Source organism: Coregonus lavaretus (assembly GCF_964263955.1).
Source record: "Coregonus lavaretus genome assembly, chromosome: 6".
NCBI lineage: Eukaryota > Metazoa > Chordata > Actinopteri > Salmoniformes > Salmonidae > Coregonus > Coregonus lavaretus.
The window spans coordinates 8,787,319-8,815,278 of record NC_139993.1 but is presented as its reverse complement, the minus strand read 5'-3'; the positions used below and the strand labels follow the sequence as shown (position 1 = coordinate 8,815,278).

Genomic DNA, 27,960 nt, shown 5'->3' with positions numbered 1-27,960 from the left:
AGGCACAAAAAGTTTTGAATGACAACCAGAAATGTTTATTCCTATGTTCAAATAAATATAATCAAACAAGAATACACATCAATACAGGTGCAACTATACATATTCATATAGATTTGAAAAAAGTTCTGTAATTTTCCTTTTACAAATAGTACAACTTTCTGGGTAATCTGAATATGTTACAAAGGCAGAGATAGCAGAAAGCAGAAGAGCGTGGAGATCATTGGAGACAAAATTTCATCCAAGAATGCAGACTCAAGCTTTTTTAATTATTCTTTTCAAAACAATTTTTTGGAACTTTTAAGGCAGACAAGTGGATTGCACAGGACGTTCTGGTGTTTTTGAAAGCATGCGAGGCTCAGACACACACACACGCTTTTCCTCAAATATAATATTTTCTCTTGTCTATTTCCTTCAGTTTAAGCAAAGAAGGAACAGCTCGTTAAAATCTCCATAGCGTTCACATTCACGGCGACATTAGCATTGCTCTTTATGTTAGCATAAGTATCAGCTAGCTACCACTATTGACTCAAGTCCTACTTACTGGACCCCATGTCTACCTTTGATTGGATCGATATCTTTCTTTTACAAAATTTGTTACTAAGTATTACCCAGGTATTTTCTGGCTACCGATAGTTTGTGATCTTTGCACATAAGGCGATCCTCACTTGCAACATTTTCTAACCAATGTTACCCAAGGGGGTGATGATGCACAAACTAAAAACGTATATGCTGGAAAAACTAAAATGTGCTTTGACATGATAGAAAAGAAAAAAGGCAACGTAAAATCTTTGGTCCACATCGTAAAATACCTACTTCAGACAGAAATAAAAAATGTATAGTGGGTGGAACGTTAGGGCTGTTTTCCTAAATAAGTTAAATCCGCTTCGTGTTTTGTTTCTATGCCATGATACTAGAGTAGAGTATCGCGATACTGGTATCGTCCCAGCCCTGAAGGGTATGACGGTATAAAAAGGTTGTGTGACGTTAAATGCCATTACATGTATCCATTTTGAATTGATTTACATGGCAAGCTCACCAAGACACCCCAGCGAACTTGACCATCATGGGGGAACAAACCCCTCTGCTTGTTTCGAGTTGCTTCTTTTCACACCATTGGCTCCATTCTCCATTCTACTTTAACAGTACTCTTCTCCCTCTTCTCCAACATGGCAGTTTCACAGCACGACAGCTTATTTAAGTGAACTATGAAACAAATACTGGTGTGGCTTTTCATTGCCATGAAAACACCTCTTACACATTTGGGATTGCCATCACCCTGGTTAGTCTCGTCTTTCATAAAACCAATAAAATAACAGGATACGAATAAAACACCATGAACCGTTCTGCCACCAAATAGAATAGGTATGAGAGAAGTAATGCAAGCTTATCGTTGTCAACAGATACACACTCCGCAAATTGTTCCTTTTTCACATTTAAATTAGGCTTTATATAATACATTTGTGATGAGAAATAAGACTGGATTGCCAAATAGAGATGATGTTAAAACACCCCTAAACAGGGCAGTTAAATGCACAGACACACAAAAGCAAAAGCAGACAGTCGCACACAGACGTTATTTCAATACATGCACTCACTCACATTGACACAGAAAAAAGGTTACACCTCTAGGATAGCAAAAAGCAGCTATGCTTATCAAGTTTATGGTCGTAAAAGTACGGAATGAATCCTAGTTCTCGTTATCATTTAGCTGCAACTGGTGATCAAAGACAAACAAGTACTCTCTCACAAACACACACCTTCAATAACACACTTCCACACACACACTCAAGGATGGGTCTAGCTCATAACTAGTATGCCTGAAATGCTGAACACTTTCATCCACAACAGTCAAAACAAACTTTGAGAGGAAGAAGGAAGGAGGAGGGGATGGGGGTTCAGTGTCGATCCTGAAGTCCCTGAACTTGGTCTTAATCTGGGGAGGAATAAGACTATTGCAGTTCCCTCTGGGCGGCTCCACCTGGTGGCCGGGAGGTGGTAGTGCTGGTGGGGGGGGGGGGGTTTGTTACCTCTTCTCCTTCAGTAAGGCGCGGAAACGATGGAGATGGTGGATGCTTGTGGAGAGCCTAGGGGGAAAAACAGAGAAGGGGGAGGAGATGGGGAGAGAAAAAGATTGAGAAACTATTTACGACAATGTATGCAATATTTACTAAATGTATGTCATGCTAATAGTAATTTGAAATTGCAAGACAGAGAAAGTGCGAGAAAGAGCGAGAGAGTGAGAGAGAGAGAGAGATTTTAACACTACTTGAATCCCCCGTCATGAGGCCAACTGTGTTTATTACGCACCAAAGAGAACAAAACGGACTGAAACGGAAGGACTACCTGGATTTGTCCAGCATTAAATGGTCATTTTTGTTTTCCGTTTTAAAACATTTTCCATTGTGTGCCCTAATGAACACCACCCAGTTTCCAAGGCAGTAGTACCAACCATAAAGACAAAATATCTATAAAAGTGGTACCAACCTCCCAAAGCCGTTGAGCAAGGCCACTATATCCTGGCGTGTCAGCTGGAAGCCCTTCGAGGGGCTGTGTTCCGGAAGGTTCTTGATCTCCTTCTCAGAGAAGAGGATCTTCAACGCCGTGCCCAGCCCTTGGGTCTGCAATGGGGGGTTGGGGAGCAATGGGTTTATCATGTGAGAAAGCCTGAGATCTCACACACACCAATCCATGATCCCATGTGGTTTATTGGTGACAAGGTTTCATGAGCTTATAGTTACAGTGGGGGAAAAAAGTATTTAGTCAGCCACCAATTGTGCAAGTTCTCCCACTTAAAAAGATGAGAGAGGCCTGTAATTTTCATCATAGGTACACGTCAACTATGACAGACAAAATGAGAAAAATTTGCAAATTATGGTGGAAAATAAGTATTTGGTCAATAACAAAAGTTTCTCAATACTTTGTTATATACCCTTTGTTGGCAATGACACAGGTCAAACGTTTTCTGTAAGTCTTCACAAGGTTTTCACACACTGTTGCTGGTATTTTGGCCCATTCCTCCATGCAGATCTCCTCTAGAGCAGTGATGTTTTGGGGCTGTCGCTGGGCAACACAGACTTTCAACTCCCTCCAAAGATTTTCTATGGGGTTGAGATCTGGAGACTGGCTAGGCCACTCCAGGACCTTGAAATGCTTCTTACGAAGCCACTCCTTCGTTGCCCGGGCGGTGTGTTTGGGATCATTGTCATGCTGAAAGACCCAGCCATGTTTCATCTTCAATGCCCTTGCTGATGGAAGGAGGTTTTCACTCAAAATCTCACGATACATGGCCCCATTCATTCTTTCCTTTACACGGATCAGTCGTCCTGGTCCCTTTGCAGAAAAACAGCCCCAAAGCATGATGTTTCCACCCCCATGCTTCACAGTAGGTATGGTGTTCTTTGGATGCAACTCAGCATTCTTTGTCCTCCAAACACGACGAGTTTAGTTTTTACCAAAAAGTTATATTTTGGTTTCATCTGACCATATGACATTCTCCCAATCCTCTTCTGGATCATCCAAATGCACTCTAGCAAACTTCAGACGGGCCTGGACATGTACTGGCTTAAGCAGGGAGACACGTTTTGCACTGCAGGATTTGAGTCCCTGGCGGCGTAGTGTGTTACTGATGGTAGGCTTTGTTACTTTGGTCCCAGCTCTCTGCAGGTCATTCACTAGGTCCCCCAGTGTGGTTCTGGGATTTTTGCTCACCGTTCTTGTGATCATTTTGACCCCACGGGGTGAGATCTTGCGTGGAGCCCCAGATCGAGGGAGATTATCAGTGGTCTTGTATGTCTTCCATTTCCTAATAATTGCTCCCACAGTTGATTTCTTCAAACCAAGCTGCTTACCTATTGCAGATTCAGTCTTCCCAGCCTGGTGCAGGTCTACAATTTTGTTTCTGGTGTCCTTTGACAGCTCTTTGGTCTTGGCCATAGTGGAGTTTGGAGTGTGACTGTTTGAGGTTGTGGACAGGTGTCTTTTAAACTGATAACAAGTTCAAACAGGTGCCATTAATACAGGTAACGAGTGGAGGACAGAGGAGCCTCTTAAAGAAGAAGTTACAGGTCTGTGAGAGCCAGAAATCTTGCTTGTTTGTAGGTGACCAAATACTTATTTCCCACCATAATTTGCAAATAAATTCATTAAAAATCCTACAATGTGATTTCCTGGATTTTTTTTCCTCAATTTGTCTGTCATAGTTGACGTGTACCTATGATGAAAATTACAGGCCTCTCATCTTTTTATGTGGGAGAACTTGCACAATTGGTGGCTGACTAAATACTTTTTTCCCCCACTGTATTTAAATGTTTCTCAATCCTGGTCCTGGACACTTTTGATTAAACTAATCATCAAGCCTTTGATTATTAGAATCAGGTGTCTTATTATTAAGGCAAAAACAAAAATGTGCCCTGGCTCCCCAGGACAAGGATTGAGAAATACTGTCGCCCATAAACCACATGGGAGCGTAGATTTCAATGTTCGGAGTCTCTTTTTACCTTATGAACATATTTGATATCCAGCAAATGCTCAGAAACATTGGATGTGGATACTGGTATGTAATATTTTCCTATACATCATCAGATCTAACACTGTCCCACGATACAGGGTACAATTCCATATTGCTTCTTCCTCTTGACTGTACTCAAAATTCAATAGTATTGTTTATTGTCCTAAGGGTATTGTTACTGCTTATAATGGTGCCCCTGTTATGTGCCGGGATCAGTTTGAAATCAGAGAAGTATCCTTTTAGTTAAGTCTTCATACATCAAAAATGTAATATCTATTTTCTACAGTATGTATTAAAACTGTAGCAAGTTGCACTGTAATTTGCAAAGTAACGCCAGGACAGCGTCACTCACCACCTTCCGGAGACACTTGAAACCCCACCTCTTTAAGGAATACCTGGGATAGGATAAAGTAATCCTTCTACCCCCCCTTACCCCACCCCAAAGAAAAAAAAATATATATTGTAAAGTGGTTGTCCCACTGGCTATCATAAGGTGAATGCACCAATTTGTAAGTCGCTCTGGATAAGAGCGTCTGCTAAATGACGAAAATGTAAATGAAAAGTAAATAAATTAAAAATTGTCTGATCACATCTACAAATAGCACTGCCTTTCCACTCATTGCGTAACAGCTAACTACTGCAAAGCATAACGGATAACTACCGCTAAAAGTAACCACGGGTCCACAGAAGACACAGGACAAGAGGCACAAAATGGCGTACCTGTAGCTTCCCCCACAGTCGACATTTACTGCAGCCCACACAGTCCATGATCCGGGAGATGTTTTTAAAATGTAGCCGGAATTCCTCCTGGGAAAACAGAGGGGGAGAGAGAGACAGGAATGTTTCAGGCTTTTGCTTCATGTGTGGGTATGAGCTAGGCTCAATGTGAATAAATAGCCTGCAAACACCTGCATTCATTCAGTATAATTTGAAGAGATTTAGTCAGAATCAGTGAGGCTGAGGAATCATACACACACACACACACACACACACACACACACACACACACACTCGCACCAAGTCAGTTGTCATTAGCTTAGCTATTATGACTTCCTGTCAGCCTAAATGTACAGCATGTAGGCCATATCATGGAAGTGTTAAGTAAAGTTCAACGCACGCATCAAATTCGGTCTGTTGACCGAATACTGGCTCATTTGGTTAGCCGCTTGTGCAGTGAGCTAGCACAAAAATCAGCATACACACATCTGCTCTCCACAGTCCAAATTAAGTCCCACTGTACAAAGCTATGATAGGGACCAAACCATTGACATATGGGTCAAACCTATTCTAGGACTGGGCTTATGGCAAATATAAGCATGTTAGTTAGCATTGCTATGAGGTACCAATATAGTGAAATGAAAGTGAGATGCGTGGACTCACCTTCAACGTTTTTGCTTCAATCTTCTGACCAGCAAACATGGACTTCTCGTCAAAGTGCATTGGGAAAGCTCTGGGTGACGAGAAAATACAGTTATTTCGAAGCCAAGACAATATCCGCTCTAATTCACAGTCAAAACCAACCACTTGACCTGAAATTCACATGGTCTCATTGAAGCCCTACAGTTCAGTAGCGCAAAAGATCCCTAAGGCTCACTTGGTCTTGTGGCCTGGTTGGCCTATCTGTAATGTCTACAGTGTCGGCATAGGTTTGAATCCAGCCTACTTCCCTTTGACACACCCTCTCTCTAGCTTTCCTCACTGTCACCCTCATCTCTCAGTATCTCTTTTATAATTTTTTTTGTAAATAAAACACACTTGGTCTCGTTGAAGAACTGCAGCAGTAACTCTTTGGTGGCTCGGTCCTCTTGAAGGTCTCCCGTGTACAGGTTGACGAAGGCTCGATCGAAGTAGGGCGCCACCTTGGAGAGGGCGCGCAGCTCGATCAGGTAGAGAAAGTAGAGGTTCTTGAGGCGCCGTGTGCCCTCGCCTTTGGTCTCGGCCGGATCGAAGCGCTGGCGGAACTCCTGCACATTGGGGCCCCACAGGGACTTGCCCCAGCCCTCTGACGAGAGCAGAGGGAGTGAAGAGTCAGGGTTACATCGACGTTGGCACAATGTTATGACGACGTTGGGGTGAAAAATTGGGACCACTGATTTAGAAACCTTGATGCATTGATGTAATGAAGGTGTAAACGCATAGTGTATCAGTTATACAATGATAAAACAGACACATATGAAAGTATTCCAATACAAGAATACTTACAAAAGTAGAGTAAATATACAGAAAATGCTAAATTGGTTTTACACAAACACCAATACACCACACACATTACTATAACCAGAGATAGAATCCGTCACCCAAATTGCCATGGTTCGTCATCCAAATTGCCATGGACTCGAGGGGCTTCTTCTATTCTAAGAATTATAATTCTATGACCATATAACGCTGGTGAATGTTTTGACATCTATGGAGAGAAAGTGAACAGGAAGTGGTCTGTGTTTCCTACCGCCCAATAGGTACTCTGCACACAGGTGGATGTTGATGCTGCTGTGGAGACCAGAGATGAGCCGGTAGAACACCCTCTTCTCCAAACACAGACCTAGAGTGGAGGAAGGGGTGAAAGAAAGTGAGAGAGAGGGGTGATGGGAGGAGAGAGAGAGGTGGAGGGGTGGGAGAGGGGGAGAGAAAGGGAGGAGAAAAAAAAGAAAGCTTGAGATAGGCACACACACACCCCTAGTTCAGAAATAGTCTGCCATCACTGTGTACATGTGTGTCGTCGACTCATCGCATTTGAGTGACTAGAGTCCCCTCTCTTGGTCCAGTAAGTGTGTCTGCACGTCACGGGACATTCACAACAAAGGCTTATTTCATAGTCTTCTTTATACTAGAGCCAAGGAATGGAACTGTGTATGGTTTCTTTGTAGCCCACCCCAAGAGGTTTCCACCACTACTGTCTGCCTGAACAAAAACCTTAATGAAGGCATACAGAGATAAGAGGGCGCTTTTTTGGGGCACCCTTTTCCCTATATAGTGCAGTAGGTTTGGCCAGAGCCCCCCCAAAGTAGTTTAGCACAACATAGGGAATAGGGTGCCATTTGGGACGCAATCTGAGAGATGTTGAAAACCTATTGTCAAGAGAAAAAGTTGGAGGGAGAGAGAGTGTCTCGGCTGAATTGGTTTGAATGTGAGTGGCTGTTCTGAGTGGTGTGGTTCTGAAACTGACTAAATAACAAAAGTGGTTAGAGCGTCAAAATAGTCTGTCATCATAATCCCATTCTAGTGGAATTCATTTTGAAGTTTCTACTTGTCCTGTGGCGTCCCATACAGGGAAATGACTATAGGGTGTAACAGCGCAGATACAAGATGTGCCATTTTGTCATGAAACTGCTTCATTCCAAAATATATAGTGTGTTTCAAGTGAAAATAATGCAGATTTGATGAGAAAAAAAGAAATAATTTGAGGAGATAAAAATAAATTTTTAAAGTTACCTTCCAGCCAGTTGTAGAAGCCTTCGCCTGCACGGATACAAGACAATAGGCCTTGTGTAAGTTTGCATTCATTAAAGCATATTATAAATAGAACAATTCAATATACATAGATTAACATGCATAGATTCCAACTTACCGTCATCATCTCCTCCTATGGGAATGAAAAAATACAGAAGAGAGAGGAGAACAAAGCCGGTTACACACTGTAGGCTATTAATATTACACACACACACACACTCTTCTGGAGGGGAAAACTGTACAGTATTTACTTATAAATAACTCAAGTAATTCATTATTACCATCAACGATCTATTACCAGCAGGTAAACTGATCGAGAGGACATTATTTATTACACAAAAGCTGAATATGCACACCAACATTTCTGGAAATGATTCTGGAAAACAAGCAATAAATAACCATTTATATCATTTATAATTAATATATTGGTTATTAACAATATAACAACTATTACTATAACCTAATAGCGAAGTGAAAGCATGCGAATACACAGGGAAATCGTAAAACAAAACTAGCTGTTGGCTTAAGTGTGTATAATCCAGGCCACTCTGAGAAGGACAATGAAGACAAGACAATCCATGATGGTGAATACAGGCTGTAAACTAGAAGAGCATCCCTTACCTCTGGGCGGAACCAGTGGGTTAAGGGGCCGGTACACTGATCTGGGCCTGCAAACCACAAACAATACGCAATCAGACACTATACTGTTTGGATTTATTAATATGACATACAGTCAGGTCCATAATTATTGGCAGCCTTGATAAAGACAAGCAAAAAATACTAAAATAAATAAGACAAATACTGAGCTATATTGTATGTTCCAAAAAATTGGGAAATTATATTATTTTATACTAATACAATTGCTCAGAGAAATATATTTTTTTTAACAAGTAATACAAAAAATAAAAATAAATGTAGGAGTCAAAATGATTGGCACCCCTTTTCAACACTCCAGCAACCTCCCCTTGCAAGGATAACGACACTGAACCTTTTTCTAAAATGTTTTCTGAGATTGGAGAACACGTTAGGAGGGATCTTAGACAATTCCTCCATACAGAATCTTGCCATATCATTCTCCTGCTCTTATGGACTGCCCTCTTCAATTCAAACCACAGGTTTTCAAGTTTTGGATTTTGTTAGTGCTTGGGTTTATTGTCTTGCTGGAAAATCCACTTGAGGCCAGGCAGAGGCAACCAGATTTTTTGCAAAAATGTCCTGGAACTTGGTAAAGTTCATGATGCCGTTGACCTTAACAAGGGCCTCAGGACCAGTGGAAGCAAAACAGCCCCATAACATCAACAATTCACCACCATATTTTACCATAGGTATGATGTACTTTATTGCATATACGTCCCTTTTTTTATGCCAAACCCACCACTGTTGTGTGTGGCCAAAGAGCTCTATTTTCATGTCATCTGACCATAGCACTGCCTTGTCTTCATATATTAGAAATCACTGGCCACTTTAATAAACGGAACACTAGTCACTTTAATAATGTTTACATATCTTGCATTACTCATCTCATATGTATATACTGTATTCTATACTATTCTACTGTATCTTAGTCTATGCCGCTCTGACCATATAATTTATTTATATATTCTTAATTCCATTGCTTTACTCAGATTTGTGTGTATTGGGTAAATGTTCTGAAATTGTTAGATACTACTTGTTAGATATATATATATATTTTTTTTTTTTTGTTGTTGACATTTTAGTCATTTAGCAGACACTCTTATTTTTTCTCATACTGGCCCCCCGTGGGAATCGAACCCACAACCCTGGCGTTGCAAGCGCCATGCTCTACCAAATGAGCTACACGGGGCACTGTCAGAGCTAGAAACACAAGCATTTCGCTACACCCGCAATAACATCTGCTAAACACGTGTATGTGACCAATACAATTTGATTTGATAAACGGTATTGGCATTTGGATTGGAACCGGTGCTATGGTCAGATGACATGAAAATAGAGCTCTTTAGACGCGCACACCAGTTGTGGTTTTGGTGTTGAAAAACAGAAGCATATGCAGAAAAGTACCACGTTCCTACAGTAAAATATGGTAGTGGATCTTTGATGCACACATGCCAATAATTATGGACCTGACTGTCCATCAGACCATCGAAGAGAGGAAAGAAGCTGAACTATTTCAGCTAGCTACAGATTAGGGAACATGTCACTTATGTGATGTGGACTGTGCGCGAGTAGGCACGTGAGAAATTGAGTTCATCTGTGTGTAAGACTGCATTCAGGGGCATGTGCACAAGTTTATTTTGTGTGTGTGTGTGTCTCACTTGAAGCAGTTCTCCTCGTAGATGCTGTTCCACACTCTCCAGGCTGAGGGGCCCTTGTAGCCAGTGTAGCGCTCCGGGTTGAGGAGCAGGTCCACATAGTCTGCATCTGGTGACGTCTCATCTGACAGAAGAAAGGTGTGAGAAAGAATGAGAGAACATTGGGATGGATGGATAGATTAATCAATTTCACTATTGAGATACACCTTATAAAATCTCTCTTATCAATGTTAAAGGGGTATTTCACCGCAATACCAAAATGTGTCCGATATTTTCACACCTCAAAAGATTAAAATGCATTACTGGCCTGCTACACTAAATGCACATTATTTGCAGAGCATGAGACGCTCCTATTCATTTCAATGAAACCTGGATGTAAGAAGCGTCGCTTCACGAGAGGCTCGCGTGGCTGAGCGTATAATCTCAAGACACCCAAAACTAAAATATTTCGCAATTGCGTCAGATGCTCGATTATCTTCTGGGGGGAGACGTGTTAGAAAATATTCTAATGACACTAGTGAAGTCTCCATCTTTCTAAACAGATACTCTCAGACAGTTATATGTGTTTGTCCATCAGAGATTACTGAGCGTCTAATTAAGCTCTGGTTCTATTTTCAAGATTTGTTGTGTAGCTCACGCCCGAGAACAATTGATAAAAGTGGTTCTCGCACACTGGCCAAAAGTTCTGCTTCCAGTGTAGCAGGTAAAAAACCTACTGCTTTTGCAACACCACAGTGTAGCTCCTATGTTAGAAGAAATACACCAGCCTCGATCCCATATGAATGGAAAAGGTAGGCACCGTCTAAAAAGTCTTTAAGTCTCTTAGGTGGAGCATTGCAGTGGAAGAAGAATGGGCCTTACCATCCAGCTCACAGAAGTGGTCCTGTGCATCATCGTGCCGGGCCCAGTCCTCAAAGGCCTCTTTACTATAGTTACTATATGGGAGAGGAGGAGGAAAAGTAATACTGCAACCACTCTCGGACAACGCTTTCATTCATCTGAAATAACCACCATGTTTTGCAGTGTTGGTTTGCCCATGTATGTATGAGGCCTTTTAGGGAAGTAGCGTGCGTGTGCTCTTACCTCAGGGTGCTGTTAATGGCCCCCAGGTCTTGGGCTTGTTCACAATCTATGTCTGTGTTGGCGTTGGCCACCTGGGAATACTGGCACACAAGGATAGAAAGAGATGGTTTTTCAACACCACTGAAACTATTTATTTGAAAAAAAAATGTTTTATACATTTGAATATTTGTAGCTACTTTTTAAGTAAATACCTGCAGTCAACTTGTGCAATACGTTAGGAGATAAAGAACATTGCATTCTTCATTTCACCTGTCACATTATTATGTAGCTTACAGTAGTCCCCAGACACATCTCATGTGGTGTTTGTTTACAAGCACACGGCGAGAGACCCTTGTGAGTCATTCACTGTCATGCAGCATGCGCCAGGTGATCTAATTACAGTATGGAATTCACAACTAAATGTTTGCCAGCTAGATACCTTATAACTATTAAGTTAACTGTCTAAAATGTGCTAAATGCTCTGCAGTTCTGCATTTGGTTTGCTAATTTAGTAGCTAGTTAGCTATCTAACTAAGTGGTTAGCTTCTTCCAAAATCCAGCATCCGAGCAGTCAGGTAGGCTATTTGGAGTGTTCAGCCGGCTGGATTTAGGACCCCGCGAACACCACAGAGCGGGCTGACAGGCTGTGTGAAGGCAAAGCTTCTGGAAGGCACGGGAGAGTTGAGCATAGTTTAGTGTGTATGTGTTGCACTCTTTCACCAAGTTTCAAAAGCAAGCAGAGCAGAAACTGGCTACTCTTTAGTTGACTGATGTAGCTGGCAAGGTAACTGCTGTTTAACTTAACAGAAGAAAACTAAACTACTGTTTATTCGCAGTGCTGACATATACAGTAACGTTAGCTAATGTTTCATCCCCTCTCAACTGAGGTGAATGAATAAGCTATGCTAGCTAGTAGTACCTACCACAGCCAGGTCAGCTCTATCCTCTAGTTTTCTGTCAGATAGTAATAATAGCCACCACATATCGCTATCTAACAGCTGTTGTTTGTATGGAAAGGTTTTGTAGCATTTGTTAACGCATACAAAGAAGAAAGTGGACCGTTTCCAAATAATCTGTGGGACAACAAAAATATTTTCATCACAAAGACCCGCAAAAATGCAGACCGAGCCGCAATGATCTCTGTCGGACCCGCAGCCCTCTAGTGCAGTCAGTACACAACACTGTGCTCATTATGTCTTAGCAGGATCAGGAGTCCCAGCAGGGTTCAGACAGCCAGGGAAGAACAGTCTACGGAGCTCAGGTGAATTTTTAAGTATATTAACAATATCAGTGAATTATACAAAGTTCCATCTTGAATTGATGGGTAGACCTACAGTAGCTAAACTTAAGCTACAGGACAGCAGCTTAAGCTTAAAGCTACAGTCTGGGATCTGGAAATAATGGTCATTTCAATTATTGAACCATTGTGTCATTCCTCTGCTGGAGGTGTAAAACACAAATGGTTGTACATTTGCATATGTTATGGTCTTCTGAAGGCTGGCTGAATTCTGGCAAAGAGTATGTTCTTATCTCAGCATGTCTACAGATTCTCCCTTCTCGCTATTTTTATTTGCTTGGACATGTTGATTCTAGAGACTGTTATCTAAACAAAATGTGTAACCAAGCATTTATAGCGGCTAAAAAATGTATTGCAAATTAATTGGAAGGTTGGTTATCCTCCCACAATGGCAAGTTACAGTGCATTCGGAAAGTATTCAGACCCCTTGACTTTTTCCATATTTTTTGTTATGTTACAGCCTTATTCTAAAACGGATCAAACTATTTTTCCCCCTCATCAATCTACACACAATACCCCATAATGACAAAGCGAAAACAATTTTTACTAATTTATCAAAAATAAATAACAGAAATACCTTATTTACATACACTACCGTTCAAAAGTTTGGGGTCACTTAGAAATGTCCTTGTTTTCCATGAAAACATACATTAAATGAGTTTGAATAGGAAATATAGCAAAATGAATAAGAAATGTAGTCATTGACAAGGTTAGAAATAATAATTTTGTCCTTCAAACTTTGCTTTCGTCAAAGAATCCTCAATTTGCAGCAAGTACAGCCTTGCAGACCTTTGGCATTCTAGTTGTCATTTTGTTGAGGTAATCTGAAGAGATTTCACCCTATGCTTCCTGTAGCACCTCCCACAAATTGGATTGGCTTGATGGGCACTTCTTTCGTACCGTAAGTCAAGCTGCTCCCACAACAGCTCAATAGGGTTGAGATCCGGTGACTGTGCTGGCCACTCCATTATAGACAGAATACCAGCTGACTGCTTCTTCCCTAAATAGTTCTTGCATAGTTTGGAGCTATGCTTTGGGTCATTGTCCTGTTGTAGGACAAGGCCTCCTGTAGCTCAGTTGGTAGAGCATGGCGCTTGCAACGCCAGGGTTGTGGGTTCGATTCCCACGGGGGGGCAGTATGAAAAATGTACGCACTCACTAACTGTAAGTCGCTCTGGATAAGAGCGTCTGCTAAATGAATAAATGTAAAAATGTAAATGTAGGAGGAAATTGTCTCCAATCAAGCGCCCTCCACAGGGTATGGCATGGCGTTGCAAAATGGAGTGATAGCCTTCCTTCTTCAAGATCCCTTTTACCCTGTACAAATCTCCCACTTTACCACCACCAAAGCACCCCCCGACCATCACATTGCCTCCACCATGCTTGACAGATGGCATCAAGCACTCCTCCAGCATCTTTTCATTTGGTCTGCTTCTCACAAATGTTCTTCTTTGTGATCCGAACACCTCGAACTTAAATTCGTCTGTCCATAACACTTTTTTCCAATCTTCCTCTGTCCAGTGTCTGTGTTCTTTTGCCCATCTTAATCTTTTCTTTTTATTGGCCAGTCTGAGATATGGCCTTTTCTTTGCAACTCTGCCTAGGAGGTCAGCATTCCGGAGTCGCCTCTTCACTGTTGAAGTTGAGACTGGTGTTTTGCGGGTACTATTTAATGTAGCTGCCAGGTGAGGACCTGTGAGGCCTCTGTTTCTCAAACTAGACACTAATGTATTTGTCCTCTTGCTCAGTTGTGCACCGGGGCCTCCCACTCCTCTTTCTATTCTGGTTAGAGCCAGTTTGCACTGTTCTGTGAAGGGAGTAGTACACAGCGTTGTACGAGATCTTCAGTTTCTTGGCAATTTCTCGCATGGAATAGCCTTCATTTCTCAGAACAAGAATAGACAGATGAGTTTCAGAAGAAAGCCTGTAATCGAACCCACAATTGCTGACGCTCCAGATACTCAACTAGTCTCAAGAAGGACAGTTTTATTGCTTCTTTAAATCAGCACAACAGTTTTCAGCTGTGCTAACATAATTGCGAAAGGTTTTTCTAATGATCAATTAGCCTTTTAAAATAATAAACTTGGATTAGCAAACACAACGTGCCATTGGAACACAGGACTGATGGTTGCTGATAATGGGCCTCTGTATGCCTATGTAGATATTCCATTAAAAAAATCAGCCATTTCCAGCTACAATAGCCATTTACAACATGAACAATGTCTACACTGTATTTCTGATCAATTTGATGTTATTTTAATGGACAAAAAAATAGCTTTTCTTTCGAAAACAAGGAAAATTCTACGTGACCCAAAACTTTTGAACGGTAGTGTAAGTATTCAGACCCTTTGCTATGAGACTTTAATTGAGGTCAGTTGCATCCTGTTTCCATTGATCATCCCTGAGATGTTTCTACAACTTGAATGGAGTCCACCTGTGGTAAATTCAATTGATTGGAAATGATTTGAAAAAGGCACACACCTGTCTATATAAAGGTCCCACAGAGCAAAAACCAAGCCATGAGGTCGAAGGAATTGTCCGTAGAGCTCAGAGACAGGATTGTGTCGACGCACAGATCTGGGGAAGGGTACCAAAATATTTCTGCAGCGATGAATGTCCCCAAGAACACAGTGGCCTCCATCATTCTTAAATGGAAGAAGTTTGGAACCATCAAGACTCTTCCAAACTGAGCAATCGGGGGAGAAGGGCCTTGGTCAGGGAATTAACCAAGAACCCGATGGTCACTCTGACAGAGCTCCAGAGTTCCTCTGTGGAAATGGGAGAACCTTCCAGAAGGACAACCATCTCTGCAGCACTCCACCAATCAGGCCTTTATCGTAGAGTGGCCAGATGGAAGCCACTCCTCAGTAAAAGGAACATGACAGCCCGCTTGGAGTTTGCCAAAATTCACCTAAAGGACTCTCAGACCATGGGAAACAAGATTCTCTGGTCTGATGAAACCATGATTGAACTCTTTGGCTTGAATGCCAAGCGTCACGTCTTGAGGAAACCAGGCACCATGCCTATGGTGATGTATGTTGGTGGCAGCATCATGATGTGGGGATGTTTTTCAGCAGCAGGGACTGGGAGACTAGTCAGGATCGAGGGAAAGATGAACGGAGCAAAGTACAGAGAGATTCTTGATGAAAACCTGCTCCAGAGCGCTAAAGACCTCAGACTGGGGCGAAGGTTCACCTTCCAACAGGACAACGACCCTAAGCACACAGCCAAGACAATGCACGAGTGGCTTCGGGAAAAGTATCCGAATGTCCATGAGTGGCCCAGCCAGAGCCCGGACTTGAACCCGATCGAACATCTCTGGAGAGACCTGAAAATAGCTGTGCAGCGACGCTCCCCATCCAACCTGACAGAGCTTGAGAAGATCTGCAGAGAAGAATGGGAGAAACTCCCCAAATAAAGGTGTGCTAAGCTTGCAGTGTCATACCCAAGAAGACTTGAGGCTGTAATCGCTGCCAAAGGTGCTTCAACAAAGTACTGAGTAAAGGGTCAGAATACTTATGTAAATGTGTTATTTTCAGTTTTTTATTTTTAGTACATTTGCAAACATTTCTAAAAACCTGTTTTTGGTTCATCATTATGGGGTATTGTGTGTAGATTGATGAAGAAAAACAAGAATTTCATTAATTTTAGAATAAGGCTGTAACGTAACAAAATGTGAAAAAAGTCTAGGGGTCTGAATACTTTACAAATGCACTGTATTATCACTAGATTATCTCCCGAGTGGCGCAGTGGTCCTGGTTCGAATCCAGGCTCTGTCGTAGCCGGCCCCGACCGGGAGACCCATGGGGCGCCGCACAATTGGCCCAGCATCGTCCAGGGGAGGGGATGGATGTAGCTCAGTTGGTAGAGCATTTGCGTTTGCAACGCCAGGGTTGTGGGTTCGATTCCCACGGGGGACCAGTATGAAAAATAAAAATAAAAATGTATGCACTCCCTAACTGTAAGTTGCTCTGGATAAGAGCGTCTGCTAAATGACAAAAAAGGAAATGTAAAAATGTAGATTCGATTTTTCACAAGATTAAGGGTATATTGGGCAACTTTCATAAGGTCTGGATGCCTTATATGGAATACAGTACGACTAAAGGAGTCTGTATTGAAAACATGCCCACATCAATGGAGATATCCATTTAGGCAATCCCTAGCTGCTGGGCTGCTCAGTCCTGGCCCTGGGGGTCTGCCTTCCTGTGGGTTGTCACTCTGTCCATGGCCTAACACACCCAAAACCAATAATGAATGTTTCACTAAGATCCTAAAGCTGATTGGGGTGTGTTGGGTTGGGGGGCGGCAGGGTGTTGGACCCCTAGGGACAAGACGGGGCGACCCAGCTATATTGTGTGCAAGTAAAAAGGTATCTTACAGTACTATTAGTCCTATGAGATTAATTATATGGAAGATTTGCTGTTTCTGTGTGTTAATGTATACAGTGGGGGAAAAAAGTATTTAGTCAGCCACCAATTGTGCAAGTTCTCCCACTTAAAAAGATGAGGCCTGTAATTTTCATCATAGGTACACGTCAACTATGACAGACAAAATGAGAAAAAAAAATCCAGAAAATCACATTGTAGGATTTTTAATGAATTTATTTGCAAATTATGGTGGAAAATAAGTATTTGGTCAATAACAAAAGTTTCTCAATACTTGGTTATATACCCTTTGTTGGCAATGACACAGGTCAAACGTTTTCTGTAAGTCTTCACAAGGTTTTCACACACTGTTGCTGGTATTTTGGCCCATTCCTCCATGCAGATCTCCTCTAGAGCAGTGATGTTTTGGGGCTGTCGCTGGGCAACAGGGACTTTCAACTCCCTCCAAAGATTTTCTATGGGGTTGAGATCTGGAGACTGGCTAGGCCACTCCAGGACCTTGAAATGCTTCTTACGAAGCCACTCCTTCGTTGCCCGGGCGGTGTGTTTGGGATCATTGTCATGCTGAAAGACCCAGCCACGTTTCATCTTCAATGCCCTTGCTGATGGAAGGAGGTTTTCACTCAAAATCTCACGATACATGGCCCCATTCATTCTTTCCTTTACACTGATCAGTCGTCCTGGTCCCTTTGCAGAAAAACAGCCCTAAAGCATGATGTTTCCACCCCCATGCTTCACAGTAGGTATGGTGTTCTTTGGATGCAACTCAGCATTCTTTGTCCTCCAAACACGACGAGTTGAGTTTTTACCAAAAAGTTATATTTTGGTTTCATCTGACCATATGACATTCTCCCAATCCTCTTCTGGATCATCCAAATGCACTCTAGCAAACTTCAGACGGGCCTGGACATGTACTGGCTTAAGCAGGGGGACACGTCTGGCACTGCAGGATTTGAGTCCCTGGCGGCATAGTGTGTTACTGATGGTAGGCTTTGTTACTTTGGTCCCAGCTCTCTGCAGGTCATTCACTAGGTCCCCCCGTGTGGTTCTGGGATTTTTGCTCACCGTTCTTGTGATCATTTTGACCCCACGGGGTGAGATCTTGCGTGGAGCCCCAGATCGAGGGAGATTATCAGTGGTCTTGTATGTCTTCCATTTCCTAATAATTGCTCCCACAGTTGATTTCTTCAAACCAAGCTGCATACCTATTGCAGATTCAGTCTTCCCAGCCTGGTGCAGGTCTACAATTTTGTTTCTGGTGTCCTTTGACAGCTCTTTGGTCTTGGCCATAGTGGAGTTTGGAGTGTGACTGTTTGAGGTTGTGGACAGGTGTCTTTTATACTGATAACAAGTTCAAACAGGTGCCATTAATACAGGTAACGAGTGGAGGACAGAGGAGCCTCTTAAATAAGAAGTTACAGGTCTGTGAGAGCCAGAAATCTTGCTTGTTTGTAGGTGACCAAATACTTATTTTCCACCATAATTTGCAAATTAATTAATTAAAAATCCTACAATGTGATTTTCTGGAGAAAAAAATTCTAAATTTGTCTGTCATAGTTGACGTGTCCCTATGATGAAAATTACAGGCCTCTCATCTTTTTAAGTGGGAGAACTTGCACAATTGGTGGCTGACTAAATACTTTTTTTCCCCACTGTATGTATATGTATATTTTTTTGGTCTGTTTTTTTGTTTCCAAAACTTTCCCTTGGAAGGTGTGAACTGGGAAGGAAATTGTGTTGGGAGAGAGTTGAGTTATTGACTAGACTGGTGGGGGTTGGGCGTGCAGCCGGCTCGGCTGGCTGGTTGGTCTGGCTGAAATTTGATAGAGAGTCTTAATAAAGACAAATCAAAAGTCTGTTTTTTTCATTTGTTAGTTGCAACACAATATTTATTATTGAATTACCTTTGTAATTAGTTCAGTCTTATTCATCATTTAAACATATTGTTAATAATGTTCTCTTACCTAGCTTGATGACTGTGGGCATTTTTGCTTACTTTCTAAATAGAGACGGCATATTAAATTGTGTAAAAATGCAGGAAATGAGCTTTAGATGCCCCAAACAAATTCGCCAGGTTATGTCCCCCACCATTTCTAAAACTAAAGTGGCGCCTCTGCATGCAACAAACTGTGAGTAGAGTTTTTGAGTTACTTGTATAGTTTAGGTCAGAAACTGTACAAAACGTTCGCAATGCGCTCGTTAGCATTTAGTTAGCATTCTCTATGAGGATCCCTTAGTACTTGTTAGCATTTTGTTAGCATTCTGGTAAGTGACGTTTTTTGCGCTTTGAATATTAGTACTTTTTAAATAAATACCTGCAGTCAACTAGTCAATTAGGTAATAGATAAAGCAGATCGTGTTCATCATTTCGCCCGTTAGATAATTTTTCATTATGAAGCTTACCGGTACTAGTTTCCCAAAACAGCGGTTTGAGCCAGTCACGTGTGTTTGTTTACAAAGAAGCACAACGAGCAAAATGGGAGCTTCGTAAGGTGAGTCACTCCTGCAGCGCAACTTAAGTGAGGTGATCAAGTTACACTTGTTTGAAATTCACTACTAATGTTTGCCAGCTATATATCCTATAACTATTAAGTTAACTATCTAAGATGTGCCAAATACATTTTCTCCAGCTGGGTTTTGCTAACTTGCTAATGTTGCTAACGTTAGCTTGCAAGATCAAGCTTCTTGGTAACAGCAGCAGAGACAATCCCCTCCTGCTGCTAATATTTGTTTTGTGCGTGCTGCAAACTGCGTTTTGAGATACTTGCATAACTTTATGAGCTGGGTTGTCGGTCCTAGTAGTAAATGTTTGAATGTACTCGTTACCATTTACCTAGCATCTGCTATGAGAATTCCTTAGTACTGGTAAGTTACGTTTTTTGGGCTTTTTTTCCTGTTTGAAAACAATAATAATAGTGCCCCTTGTGTGCACTACCGGTAATGCCGTATATCCCGGGATGGCACAAGCACAGTGTTAAGGTATGGAAATCTGGATACCGCTCAACCCTAGGACATATCCCTGCAATTTAGCTGGTACAAATTGTTAATATTAAATGTTAATTGAATGTAAATGTTTACTTCCAATTAATACCACAAAGATGGCCACCAGTCCACCCACCATCAAATGTCAATTTAAATGGGAATGTCTACTCTCTTATCTATAATTTTTTGATTTCAATAGGTTTCCTATGGAAGATTGACAGTATAATTTAAAACAACTGATATTCTTATCTAAGTCTCTGATGTGTGCACCTCCAAACATCCTTGTGCTACCATTTATTTGAAAGTTGACATTTCAATTGTTTTCCCATTTTAGATCATTTATCACCCAAAACATGACACCCAACCTGTATTCAAGAGCATGCTGTGGCGCGCACAACACAAACCCCTCAGATTATGTAAAATCGGGTCTAAGACAACATATAGGTAAAAAAAAAGTAAGTAATTGTCAAGAAATTATACAATAGTTTGACAACCCTGTTTATAAGCTTTTAAATTATATAAAACTCAACCTTCTATATTTTCCAGTGATGAAGACATGGATGTCTCATGGTAGGGTGGGGTATGCAAAATGGGTCATCTTTGAGCACCTCTACCAAAAAGCTACTTTCTGACCACTTCTACCATGGACAAATATGTATTCAAAGTTTTGTTAAAATCAAAAGGGGTGGCGTCCAAAGATGATTGAAATCAAATGAAACGACCCATCTTTGTTATCAATTAGGCTAGGCTAAATCCATCATTAAGGCTCCCTACTCTGCATACTTCAACTCGAGCTCTTCACACACTGTCTGCAATAGGACTACACTTTTAAAATAGAAAGTCAGTCAAGAAAAAATACCTGAGGGGCTAAACAAATTGGTTAAGCTAACGCCACAAGCCACGATGCATAAAAAGCTAAATAAACAACTCTAATGTGCAGTCAGCTAATGTTTCGTCATGACTTCACACACAAGCACCTGCTGTGCTTTATCCTGCGGCATGGCCACGTCGCTAGCCACATAGCGTCTCTAGCCAGCACTGCCTGCATGCCCCCTCTGTCCCTTCAGCTGTGGGAGAGCACCACCACAGCGCTAACTGCACATTTAATCAGCTTTTTGCCTCACACGTCTCCAGTAGCACGCTTAGCGCTAACCCCTAACACTAGGGGTGATGTGGCAAAAATCCTCACACAACAGACCACACAATAAGGAACCAGAGACCCCGGGAGATCAAGCCAGATGTGGTAATAAACTACTGTAACGTTTTGAAGAGCTGTCTGGCTTAACGCTGTTGGTCAAAAATCTATGAGATGGGGTTGATTTTATTAAAAGGTGAAAAACAATAAACCTTGCCCTGTACATATAGCCATGTAACTACCCCTATCATGTATATAGCCCCTGCTGGAGTGGAAAGTGTGAAAAACAATGGGACTAAATACACCAAACTAGGAGCCCATTGAAAAGCTCAACCGATGTGTCCAAACAAACTTTTCCTACCAACTAAAGATACAGCAGGATTTGACCTTGCCTGGCAATCAGTCCAGATGTCCAACAAACACTATTGGGTCATTACAAGACAAACAGAAGCCACTACGCCAGGGTCGTGTTCATTAGGGCACACTGTATCAAAACACTTTGCAGAAGAGAACAAAAACAAGCATTTGTAAATAGACAAAATCAGATAGTACCTACCTGTTTCACTCCTTTTCGTGCCTACTGAACACGACCCAAGCGTTCGCCAACATATCACTCGCATACCCCCCGCCCCCTCCAGTCCAGGATCAATGGAAACTACCACAGGAGATATCCAGGAGGACAGAGTGGTGGTCCTCTGTAGCTCAATTGGTAGAACATGGCGCTTGTAACGCCAGGGTAGTGGGTTCGATCCCCAGGACCACCCATACGTAAAAATGTATGCACGCATGACTGTAAGTCGCTTTGGATAAAAGCGTCTGCTAAATGGCATATTATATTATTATGGCCGATTTCAGCGGCCACTAAGTGCTGAATCAGCTGCCAAGACAGACAGACTGCTTCCCAAATGGCACCCTATTCCCTATATAGTGCACTACTGACTAGGGTCCAAAGGGTTCTGGTCAAAAGTAGAGTACTATATAGGGAATAGAGTGCCATTTTGGACAAACCCTAGTCAGAAAGTGCTGGAACAAGCACAAACACTCTATTTACCTGGCTACACTGTGACGAGGCAAACAAACGCTTTCTGTCTGCTCTCTAGAGGTAGCCTGGCCTATATGTACATGACACTCCAGAGACCATCAGTTAAATCAGATATAAAATAGAACATATCCAACTATAATTCATCCTTCCAACCATCAATTTACACAGTATTATCTGTTTAACTTCCTCCTTTGTCCTAATTATTTTACAACATAGAAAATACACTGCTGTTTCTTTTCCATATTGCATGAAAATCAAGAGTGCATGCGGTACATTCTCTTTCCTTTCATGCTAACGTGTTTGTAGAGTGTGTTTGTATTCATTACAGTTGAATGACTGTTGAGTGAACGATGTCTGTATGTCTGTCTGTCTGGAGAGAGACCGTCTTACCCTATTGTAGTTTCCAGACTTAATTCCCACTGGAATCTTGCTCTGTAAACAAAACACACACAAAGAAAACAGATGGGACAGGTGAACATCACTGTCAACAACGCAGAAAGCAGGTCACAGAGGCTAAGCTATAATTAATGGAAAACACAGATTAGAATACGAAGACTCGGGGAACACTATATTAACAATAGTAAATGAACCCACTAGGGGTTAGGGGCCTCTTCTTGTAGGCCTAGATCTAAAATAATCAGAGTGATTAGCAATATAGTAATAATAGCTCCACCTTGTTGTAGCCTACGTGGAATTTTCACCACATTTCCAATACTTACTTAATCATTTCAGACCTACAGGAGGTGTCTATGGGTAATGAATACTAGGAGTCAATTTGGAGACCAACGTAGATAATTGTGGGTAGGTTGAACTGACCTCTGGGCAGGGCTCCACTTGGCAGTCCTTGATGGAGCAGTGGCCATCGTCAGCCCAGAAGGGACAGGGCCTATTCAGGTTGACCTGTGGAGAAGAAAAGGGAAGAGTTGGGATGGCATGGTATATGCTATGAAAGTGACTGCGTCACACAGAGATGTGATGTATTGGAGACAGGCAAGACAGAACAGCTAAGCTAAATTCACTTTTTTCCCGATTTAGAATTATACGCATGATTATAAGTGTCTCAAATAATGATGTCATCAAATGATTCAGATTCTCTTTCCGTTGACGCTTTTCAGAGACGAGCTCCGTCGAAAACGCCACGGGGCATCGTCGCTGCTGGTGACCTCTTTCCAGTCGTGCTCGTCATTGGATACATCAACCTCATACAAAGGCGACCGTATGAGGAGAATGCTTCATAATCATAAAGGTGACACTGTCTGTGGGGTCAAAAGTGTCGCTCAGCCAATGGGATGTTGACTAGGAGAGCAGCAGCTTACTGACCAGTGGCAGTGGTAGACATAAACTTCATCGGATTATCAGACTAGGGGCCAGATGAGTATTCTGAAAATATTAAATGATGTTCCTATGAGTCTATTCTTCCTTTTCAGAGTTCCTGATGGGAAGTTCACAGTGGGAAAAGGGCAATACACTCTGCCTTTAGAATGAGTTGGCTTAGTGTGTATGAATGGTGTATGAACGCAACAGCTGGACTCACACGCCAAGTGTTTTTTTTTACTGCCTTTGTGAAAAGATTAAAGTGACTCAATGGGCCTCAATGTTTTTTTTATGGATGCTAGGTGTTGGGAGAGTGTTTGAGCAGTTATACAAATGTAACAGGGGACAGAGTGCTGTTATCAGAGAGAATTTTATAATTTTTGCATCAGGTTCTACAAATGGGCAACTCGTAAGACTGTCTAGGGATGCAAAAGAGGATGATTGGGAAAGAGGGATGAATAAAGGTCAGCACTGGATCTACTGTATTTCCCTACAAGATTCAGTTACATCCACACGTTGATGTCATCCTAATGCACTCTTTCTAATACCTAGGTTCCAGTATGAGGAGCATCTAATTTTCACACTTAGTGTGCCTGATAAGTATCACATATCATAATTATAACGTAAGGTCAATGAGTTTTTGCTGTAATTAGGGCCCAAGCAAGTTTTTCCTGGTCAGGGTGTATTCATTAGTGCATAAGCTAACCCTGTCTGTTTTGCGCCATAGTTGCGCATGCGTCAGTTTTGTTGCTAAACAACCAACCCTATGGGACGAGTTCAGGTTAGTCCCGTCCCATTCCGTTTGGTTCCTAGTGAATACACCCCTGGACATTATAATGTAAACAGAAGTCGTTTTTTATTTATCTAAGAATGTTGTCTATTCGCTGTCAATAGGTCCCTGAAGCAGACCTATTCCAAATCCCTGAAGCAGACCTATTCCAAATACAACAGTAGTCCCGGGCGGAGACATCCTCTGCAGTGAATACACAACAGAGCAGCGTCCACAAACTCTATACGGGGTAGGCTGGAAAACATTTGCTTGGCCTATTTGTTTTAGATTAGCAAGGAACTGAATTGGGGAGGGTCCCTTTAAAAGCACTAAGTACTACGGGTTAGGAGCCATTGAAGCTCAAACAAAGGTATTGTTAAAAAAAAATACAAACCCATTTGAAAATACAGGTAGTCAATTAGTGTAAATCCACAGTAGTATGATTGTTTATTGAGGGATTACTTTTAGGACACATTTAAGCTATACTGCAAAGACAAACGCAAAACCTTACGGTCTGATGATTTTAAGGACATTTCTAAAGCTCCTCGTCCTCCACTGTTGGGGCCTACTATTTAGTACTTACCCTGTAGTACCTGAAGTAGTCTCTCTCGGTCAGCTTCTGAATGCGGGGGTAGATCTTGAAGTTGTTGAAGACATCGATGCTCTCGATGTCACAGAAGCAGTCGTCCAAGACGCCTGTCAACTGAGGGAAACAACCGGAGAATGCCTTAAGAATTATGGTTGTACACCAGCATTAATTTCGTCAACAAAAATATTTGTCAAACACCTATTTTTCAGTGGCAATTGACTACACTATAACTGACTAAATAGACCCAGAAAAAACTATAACTAAACGAAAAAGATTGTTAATTTCAGTTGACTAAAACGAGACTAAATTATCTCTGTGGCTAAAATCAGACTACTAAGTGGACTGGACAAGAGTTTTTGGAGAGATTGAAAGCTTTTCAGTGATCAGCACAATTAATATTAAGAGTACAGATGCGCAGCGCGGTTCTGTTCAGCAGTGGGAAGGAGCCGCCACACACAGCCTAGCATACATCAGCTGGGGAGCAAGCGATGAGTGTGGGCAGGAGAGAGAGAGAGGAGAGAGGAGAGAGAGAGAGAAACGAGGGCAAAAGCTGGCCTGCAAATCTTAACTTCCTCTTACATACATTTAGCCTGATACCTAAACTGCAACATACTATTTCAAATCACAAACACTTTCAGATATGAGAGCTGGAAGCCAGATAAAATACCACTTCCTGACGCTCGAACATTACAAAAAACTTAAGCAACACGACGATGTTCGTTCCAGCTGCCGGTTGAGGTTGTTGACCAAAATTTGGTTAACAAAACGTTTGCCATTCTCCCTCCGCCTATCCCTATTCATACATCTGATACCTGCGGACAACCGGCTTTATTCTCCCATACATAATGAAATAGACAGCTGCTTTGTGAAAGAAAGACTGCGTTGGTCTGGTCCAGCAGACACCCAAGCCTTCCCACTCTCTCTTGTCATGAAGTATTCAGCTCTAGACCCAATCAATGAAAATGGTGTTATAGAAAATGTTTTAGTTGTTAAACTCGTTTCAGGAGTATCTTGTCACTACAGTCGTTTGAAAGGTATGTGTGTCACTGTCACCAGACACATACGCTATTTTATAAAAAACAAGTTGCACAAGATTGCATGTTGCAAGAATTCTCTTAGCACTGTGTAGACTATTCAGTCACTTTCACATCAGTGGTTGTGTGTCATGATGAGGAGAAAACGGAGTAGCCTATCTGACCAGCTGTTACTGACAACTAGTTTCACAAACTGGCTACAAACAGCAGAAATGCATTTCTCTTTCAGTTTATTCTGTGTCATTGTGACAATATGTCAGAAATGTAGCAAACAGTTGTACATTGACACAAGCATAATCATATAGCCCACAGCTGGAAACATAACCATATATCTGACCTCTGAGTGTAGCTGTCCAGAGAATGTGATTGGAAGCAGTGAAGCCGTCCATAAGTAACAAAGTCCTCTGAGCATGACGGTGAATTCAAAACCATTGAGTGGTTTCCCTTGTTTATTAAAAATACAGTTTAATTTGCTTATTTCTCCGAGGAGCTGCTATCTTTAACAGCAGGAAATTACAAAACTAAGACCAGCCTTATGAGAATCTCTCTGTCTTTTATGTCACTAATAGGACTGCTGTAGCCTACTTCAACAAACAGGTGAGAGTTTGCCAGAGTTGATGCGACGACTCTGACCTAACCTGGGGATGAACTGTCATTTCAGACCACTGATTTTCCTCGTGCATTATTCTCCCGTCCAGGCCTCGCCTCCAAACAAAGATAATTCAGCAGCTGTCAAACTTAGTCCTGCCTCTATACCTGACATTTGTAGTCTTCACATCGGTTCAAGGTCATTTAAAGCAAGTATTACTCACGGAAGAGAAGACTACATGTCCCACAAACTCATTGGAAGGAAGCTTTAGTATGGCCAATCAGACGACACCACGTCTCGGTCTTTTCATATTACTCATGTGAGTGCAATTTGTTAGAATTAAATAATAAAGGCACGTGCCATAGTAGAACAATGTAATGTAATGTAATGTACAAATGTAACAAAAAACAGACACTTATTGATTCGGATTGCAGTATGTGGGTCAAGTCAGCCGTCGATCACATACACAACCACTCAGCTCAGTAGCTAACTTCTTTCAAAAGTTGGCATGAATGAGAACCATCAAGAAAAAATACACAGAAATATAACATTTCACGACACAGGCCTACAAACGGATTTGTAAGATCGGATATTCGCATGATAAGGGCAAGTTTGACTATGACAGGGGTCTTGAGTTGAGATGCGCACAAGCACGAGATATTGTCTGTCAAATTACACTGTACAACAATAACAATAAACACTGATGTTGAATTCAGGAAATAGCTGGCTAAGTGTCTCTAGCCACCCATTTTAATAATTATTTTTGACAAGTCCGTGTGTATCGATGTGAAAGGCAAAATAAACAATTTGATAAATATATACATGTTATGCCCTGATGTCCATAAAGTTGGATAATGCAACCTTAGGGCGCCAGAAAGCTATCTGGGTATGATGACGTCAAATTAACGTGACAGTAGAAAATGCTAGAAGATTTTTCATTTAGCCTTCCTAAACGGACATTGATATTGCAATATATTGTAACTTGTAAGTTGAATGTACTTACGTGACAAAAACAGCTCTGGTCTTGACTGTCAGGAGCATCTTCTTTGGAAGAATATTGGTTGTTGTAGGTTTTGGTTTTGACTCTGTTGTGAAACCAACCCAGAACAAAGTCCCCAAATAACAACCACAACAAAACCAGAAGTCCTGCAGATTGTATCGTGTTTTTTATCATCACTGATGCAAATGCAACGCGCCACGAAACACAAAAACAAAGAACCGTTTTGAAAAGTAGATGGCTAGTTGGCAGGCTAGCTAATGATGTGCTACTAGCTAGTGCGCACTAGCAACAACAGCGGCGAAAAGCTTATTCGCTTGTCGTAATGATAACTGCTGGATAAATGAAAGTGTCCTCAGAAGTAACTTGTGAAAATATCTTTAGTATTACCAGTAGTCGTTATAAATAATATTCACAACGCCGAAAATCCCAAGTTTTGCCATCTAATAAAACACAGTTGTCGACCCAAGACGATTGGTTAAAAAAATAAAAAACTCGTCTACGGAAAGCAAAGAGGTGA

The 27,960-nt window shown here is 41.6% G+C and overlaps 1 protein-coding gene across 3 annotated transcripts; it reads right to left on the bottom strand.

Moving 5' to 3' along the window:
- Positions 1-9: 9 nt before the first annotated feature.
- Positions 10-27,936, bottom strand: LOC311131118 (ERO1-like protein beta). Of its 3 annotated transcripts, none has more exons than XM_084163933.1 (16): positions 27,447-27,936; positions 24,815-24,934; positions 22,965-23,048; positions 22,539-22,580; positions 11,329-11,408; positions 11,107-11,180; positions 10,249-10,369; positions 8,576-8,622; positions 8,073-8,087; positions 7,937-7,963; positions 6,954-7,046; positions 6,435-6,509; positions 5,888-5,955; positions 5,228-5,314; positions 2,485-2,618; positions 10-2,084 (listed from the first exon to the last, which is right to left on the bottom strand). In XM_084163933.1, the coding sequence occupies exons 1-16, from the start codon at positions 27,615-27,617 to the stop codon at positions 2,024-2,026; spliced, it is 1,299 nt and encodes a 432-aa protein (XP_084020059.1). In that variant the 5' UTR covers positions 27,618-27,936; the 3' UTR covers positions 10-2,023. The 3 variants fall into 3 exon arrangements, with proteins under 3 accessions (XP_084020059.1, XP_084020058.1, XP_084020057.1); XM_084163932.1 differs by having other exon boundaries at positions 5,888-5,957; positions 6,263-6,509; positions 27,447-27,935; XM_084163931.1 differs by lacking the exon at positions 8,073-8,087 and having other exon boundaries at positions 5,888-5,957; positions 6,263-6,509; positions 8,558-8,622.
- Positions 27,937-27,960: the final 24 nt, after the last annotated feature.